The 6,249-nt window shown below is 34.8% G+C and overlaps 2 protein-coding genes across 2 annotated transcripts; both read right to left on the reverse strand.

The window, feature by feature from the left end:
• Positions 1 to 635: 635 nt before the first annotated feature.
• LOTGIDRAFT_170469 (hypothetical protein) lies at positions 636 to 1,595 on the reverse strand (the record flags this gene model as incomplete). Its single annotated transcript, XM_009069122.1, has 1 exon — positions 636 to 1,595. One exon carries the CDS (start codon positions 1,593 to 1,595, stop codon positions 636 to 638), a length of 960 nt encoding a protein of 319 aa, XP_009067370.1.
• Positions 1,596 to 3,214: 1,619 nt separating this feature from the next.
• Positions 3,215 to 4,297, reverse strand: LOTGIDRAFT_170470 (hypothetical protein; the record flags this gene model as incomplete). The annotated part of the gene is made up of 1 exon (XM_009069123.1): positions 3,215 to 4,297. The coding sequence occupies one exon, from the start codon at positions 4,295 to 4,297 to the stop codon at positions 3,215 to 3,217; it is 1,083 nt and encodes a 360-aa protein (XP_009067371.1).
• Positions 4,298 to 6,249: the final 1,952 nt, after the last annotated feature.

The following is a 6,249-nucleotide window of genomic DNA, read 5'->3' on the forward strand; positions in this document are numbered from 1 at the left end:
TAGTGAGGGGGTGGGGGTCGGCAGTCTGCCTATAGAGTCCCATTGCACTGGTCTGAGTGAAGACCAAAACTTTGACAGGCTCCCGTTCAAAGACTATCAGACCTGGAAAGTTGAAATTTGCACTGAAGGTACACACCTATCTGATGTTGTTGTGTCCCAAATTTCAGCCTCCTATCATGAAAACTCTGCCTGTTACAGCACTTTCGGTCTCAGACTTTTTTCCCAAACCAAAATATAAGCGATTTTCCTCTTGAAATCAAGGGTACAACTTTAAAGTCGATTTTCCCGAAAGATTTGAAAAAATACGAATTTCTGTTTTCGACTGAAATAGATAGAAGACATGTTTAACTTTCGTTTGCAACCAAAATCATACCTCTAGGGTCAAAATTGGCCGAGTTATGGCCATTTTAGTGAGAGGGTGGGGTCGGCAGTCCGCCTATAGCGTCTTTCTGCACCCAAATCATATACAGCATATCGACTTTTACGGTGCCGATCGGATACAGGATTATAGAGAAACCGCTTCAAACTACCTATTTACCAGTCAATTCTTTCATGATCAAAGATATAAATCTGGAAATTAAAGACGGTAAAAACAGGTTCATAGACTTTGGCAACGAAGAAATTGTCATTCAACTTCATTTAAAACAATCTTCATTCTCTTCTTGAATAGTAAGATAATCGAAATCATCAAATTCATAGTTTTCATGAAAACTATACTCATCTTTGTCGTTGTTTGGTGGTTTTCTTTTAACATTATTCAAATAACTTCTAAAAACTTTAGTTTGTTTATCATTTGGAATAACTACTCCATTGGTGAAACTTTTTTCCCATGGTTTATTAAATTCGTTCGACACATCATGTCCGCTTGCTAACTGAACGTAATCTTCTACACTTATCTTATCATTAGAATAACCTTTGAACGTTTTCTTTTCTTTTAAAACACCATCAGAAGTCAAAACGATGTTGTATTTGACTTTTGGTGCTAAATATAAACCAAATATAATTCCACCGTCACCGTAATCGTTTTTACCTTTGTCTTTTTCGGAGACCAAACCAGCTCTGTTTAGTTTTTTCCAATTTTTGGATGAAATGTACAAACTATCGGTGTCGGTATAGTATATTTCGGGTTTATAAAATCCATTTATGACGTGAATGAAATTGTTCATTATTTTTTTACTGTGAGATAAAACGAATGATCCCAAATGACTAGGTGTTAGTCGTGTAGATTTACTATCTTCGGTAGTAATCTCTTTTTCTTCAATTTCTGTTTCAACAATATATTGAGTATCATTAATTTTCTCATAGGTTTTAACGCGTGAATCAAAGTTGGCCTGTAAAGTTGCTTCATTCCATAAATGTCTAGTTGTGAATATATCTTTCTGAATTGATTTACCATACAAGGAATTACCTAATAATTTCATGCAATTACTACCCACGATATTACCTTCTCGTTTATATTTATTTCTTAGATCTCTCAAAATTAAAATATAATCTCTATAGGGTGGAGTTTTAAAATTTTCTTCGTAAACTATACCATCTAATATTCTAATAATTCGTCCACCGGCTTTCACTATTTCTTGAATATCAGAAACCATTTCTGAACCTGATTTTGAATTTCATCCATTTTGTTCGTTTCAAATGATTTTCTATTTGCCGAAACTCTTCCTTCTTTAATAGATCGTCTGATAAAATTTCTTATAAAAGGATTAGTGTGCGAATAAACTTTTTCTATATTTTCTTTTTCGGTATGTTTCGCAACCATTCTAGTAGTTTCATACCATTCTTCTTCCACCATTTCTTTATCGTAATGATATAAATAATACCAATGGAGCCGTTAGATTATTGGACATATTCTGGTTTACAACTTCTTTCGTGACTTGGTTGTATTTTATCAAACAAGCTCCCAAACAGAGAGTGTCTCTCTTGGCGTAAGGTTCCCATTCGTGTCTCAATTCCTCCCAGTTGTCTTGCGTGTATTTAGCGATATATACGTCGGCAATCTTTCTCAAATTCGCGGGGAGATTGGAAGAATTTCCCCATGCAGCCAAACTAGAGGATTCGTGTTGATAGGAACACGTGAAATTAATATGTTGTAAATAATTACCCTTTATTTCTTTCTGTCTTTTCCATTTTTTCTAGTTTTTCTAAATTAATTAAAGTGCAGGCATACGGAATTGCTCTTCGCGTGTCTTTTTCTGAATACGTTTCGCAATCCCAAGCGAATAACGCATCATCACTCATACTCGAAAGCACGTTTAGTTTGAGGGGTGAAACCTGCGTTACTGCGTTATAGTCTCTACACGTTTTCCACACCTGTTCGTAATTGTCTTCTATTTCTTGAATTCCCAAACTTTTTTGGCTTCTTCTAATCAGACAGAAATGCGAGTTGTGTAAGTAAAAAACCCAATCTAATTTCTAATTGAAACCGAGGAGTGACATGTATTGTCTGTAATTCCCTTCCTCGACTATCTCTCCATCTATTTTAATTTGTCCTTTGAATGTTTTAAATTTATCAGAGATAGCCTTGATAACATCGGAAAATAGGGCGTTTTCTATCAATGTTTCATCGTGTTCGATTTTATTCATATTTTTTTAAGTATATATTTTTGATTATTTCTTTATTTTGACCGCTAATATTTCTGTATGGAATTTGTCCAAAATTTCATTGAATTCTTTTAATTCTTCAACTGTTATGTTCTTGTCTTCTCTCGATCTTTCGAAAAAGATGTACAATTGATTAAGATACATATTCAAGATATTCGTTTTCTTTTTATAATGAGCTTTCTTTTTGCTCGTGAAACCTAAAGTGATGAGGCCGCAAGATGTCGTTTGAACGGCTGTTAATGCAGCCAATACGGTTGGGACGATGACCGGAAGCATTAATCCACCAGTCACGGCCGTTGCCACCGTTACTCCTACCGTTAGAACAGTGCTCGCTGTTTTGAAAAAAGAATCGATTCTACTCCATGTTTTCCTGCATGTATTGTACTGTCTCAACTTTATTTTCAACTCTTCTTGTTTGTCTATCATGTATTGTTGTCTGCTTTCGAGTTCCATTTTTTTAAGTCGTTAAATTAAGTGAATTTCCGATAAATGGAACCACGGAATATCGTATAGAACGTACTTGTTTGGCCTAGCATTATTATATTTGCGGGTATTAAAAGTAAAAACATTTACGCGTACTAACGACATTTCTTTTTTCGTATGGTCCTCTTTAAGATGATAGGAATATTTTTTCTTTTTCGATGTTTATCTTGGCTCTAAAAATAAAACCACCACCTTCAAGGATGGAGTCTTCGGCAAACGATAAATGCACTATAAACTCTCTTTCTTGTTGACTTTTATGAACATCGATCGAGGTGTATTTTTCACCTAAAGCGAAATACAGTTTTACGTATTCAAAGTCTGTTGTTCGTAAAAACTCGTGACTGCTCGATTCTATTGATCCGTGTACGTGTAAGCGTCGTGGAACTTTGACAATGTTGGTTGATGGTGGATTTTCCGTCTCCAATACAATATCTAAATCTTTGATTCCAATGTTATCCTTATCATTTTCTACTTCCATTTTAAAGGTGTCTATATATTTACCATTTTTCGTTTCAATTTCCTGATCCCTTTTATCAATCAAACGTATATTCTCTTCCAAATTACCATCATTGAATAATGAAATATGTTTGACGGCATTACCGGTTTGTTTGAAGACTACTTTATTGACTTTAACCTTCATGGGAAACTCTTTTTGAATCAGACAATTACCTCGAAAAGTAAACGCTTCCGTTTCGCCGATATCGAATACGTTTTTAGGTTCTCCGTATTCGAGAGAACCTACTTTTATTTCTGCTTTCAATCCGTATTTGTTTGATTTATAAATTTGGTTTTTTGCATCGAAGACAGTGTCACTTTCGAATGGAAGATTGAAATAATACGATTTGTCTGTGACAATAGCTTCTAATTTGGTCAACTTTCTCTCTTGTCTCAAAAAATCGTCATGAATTCTAGATACCAAAAGATTGACCTGTTCTTTAATATAATTTTTCATATCATCTCGAAATTTATTTTGAAGAAAATTTTTAATCACACCCACTTCTTTTTCTAATTCGTCCGTGATTTTAGTATCCAAAGCAGTCAATTGTTGTTTCAACATATCTTTGTCAATGGGAAGTGTGTTAATTATATCTTGAACTTCTGATTTTTGCTTCGCGATCTTTTCGTTCAATTTGGATACTGAATTTTGTAACTCGGTTTTTTCCGCGGTCTTGTCTTTTGTCCTGGCATTTGAATTTGAAACGTAGAACATTTGATTGGTTTGCTAGTCAATTTCGTAATCTCTTCTGTCGGTTCTAGACCGAAAGAATCAAAGAAAGAAAAGTTATTCGAAGAATCTTTGTGTAGAGCAGAGTGATGAATTCCTTTTTGATCCGAAGTATGAATGTTTGTGATTCAATAATATTTTGAAGATAAATTTACATTTAAATTTAAAAAATCTTAATTTGAGAGTGCGTAAATGCTTGTCGACATCTAAATTTCTTAACCTTTCATCTAAATCTTCATTTTCGAGATTCATTTTTATAAGTCAGTTTTTTGAAGTTCATTTTGATAAAACCTTCCCATGATTTGTTCTTTGTCTTGATCGATCAATTCATACGTGGGAGGTGATGTGGTGTTTACTTTATCAACGATGAATATCTCGTTCGTCCAATACCCGACGTAACCTTTCTGAAACAATGATTTATATTTAGAAATACGAACTCAATCTCCAAATTTGAATTTGGGTTTAATATTCAAATTGCTAATCTCGTTTTCAAAGTTGTTTCGAGTGTTGACGGACTTTATGTTATACGGGTTATTCGAGGCTTGCGTTGGCTTCACACCTATAGACGAATGTATTTTGTTATTGTATTCGTCGACAATAACTGGTAATATTTTAAGCCATTTTTGAGATTTCAATTCCGTGAATTTCTTGAATAATTTGCTTTTAAGAGTCCTGTTGAATCTTTCTATCACTACGGCCTTACCTTCGTTAAGCGTGCTGCAAATTTCAAACCCCAGAGATTTCACATTTCTGTTCGGGTTCCTTTATCAACCCACAACTTTAGGGGTCGTCTGTCGGATTGTTTCATTATGGTTTCGAATGCTTGTTTGACAGTCAGACCCGATTTGTTTTTCAAGGGAAAGACCCAAGCGTATCTCGTGTATATGTCGATCACCGTTAAACAATACTTGTACCCTCTCTCGACTGGCATGTTGATTAAATCGGCTGACCAAATTTCATCTTTATCAAAAACTTTGACTTTGAGGTAATGTTTGTTTTTTTCGAAATTCTTTGTGAATCTCGTCTGCTATGCCCATACCCAATTTCAATTTTGCCTTCAAGAGTTTTATGATAAGAGCCCTTTGTAATTTCTCTTTGAAAGTGGGATTGGGAATATTTTCGAGTTCGTCTATCATTTGTTTGTCTGCTTGGTGTCTGAATGTTATGTCTTTGTTTCTGTACAGTATGTCGTGTTTGAGCGCTGCTGCGTCAACTCTATTAACGGGTTCGTCCCCTGGTTTGGGATTATCATTTTCATCCAATCGTAGATCTAATCTCGTGCCTGGACCTGTATAATTGTGCCCTGGGAGATGTTTTTCTCCGGGATATTTTGCCCATGGGAATCCAGGAAGAGACCCAATGACTTTTGAATGTCTCCCGCACCGAAATACGTTTTAGGAGGATGGACATTTATTAAAGACATATTTGTTCAATAATGAAATAAACACTTTATATTTTTAATACGAAAGATTTAATACAAGGAGAAAACTATTCAAGCGATAGAAATGAATCATTAGATCTTTTCATTGCATCTACTCCTGAGGAAATTTGTTGTTTGAAACAAAATTGGCCACTTTGGGGATGACAGATGTTAGCGCAGAGAAGAAACCGTCTCCTTCGAATTTTTTTTGTTCGTGTTTTAAAATTAAAGACATTTTTATTTTTTTTTAATGCGGTTATTTTATACTGTATTATTATAGTGATTCTTGTCTGTCGTTTGGGTAATTTATAATACAGTTTGGAGGAATCTGTTATGATATATATTTTTAACAGTTTGGGAAGTCTGTTATAATACATTTTAACAGTTGTGTCCTTTCGGATATGACGCATTGAAAAAGCTGCGCATGCGCAGAAGTGAAATTATACCTCTGGGGTCAAAATTGGCCGAGTTATGGCCATTTTAGTGAGGGGGTCTGCCTATAGCGTCTTTCTGCACT

The sequence above is a fragment of the Lottia gigantea genome (assembly GCF_000327385.1).
Source record: "Lottia gigantea unplaced genomic scaffold LOTGIsca_99, whole genome shotgun sequence".
Taxonomy (NCBI): domain Eukaryota; kingdom Metazoa; phylum Mollusca; class Gastropoda; family Lottiidae; genus Lottia; species Lottia gigantea.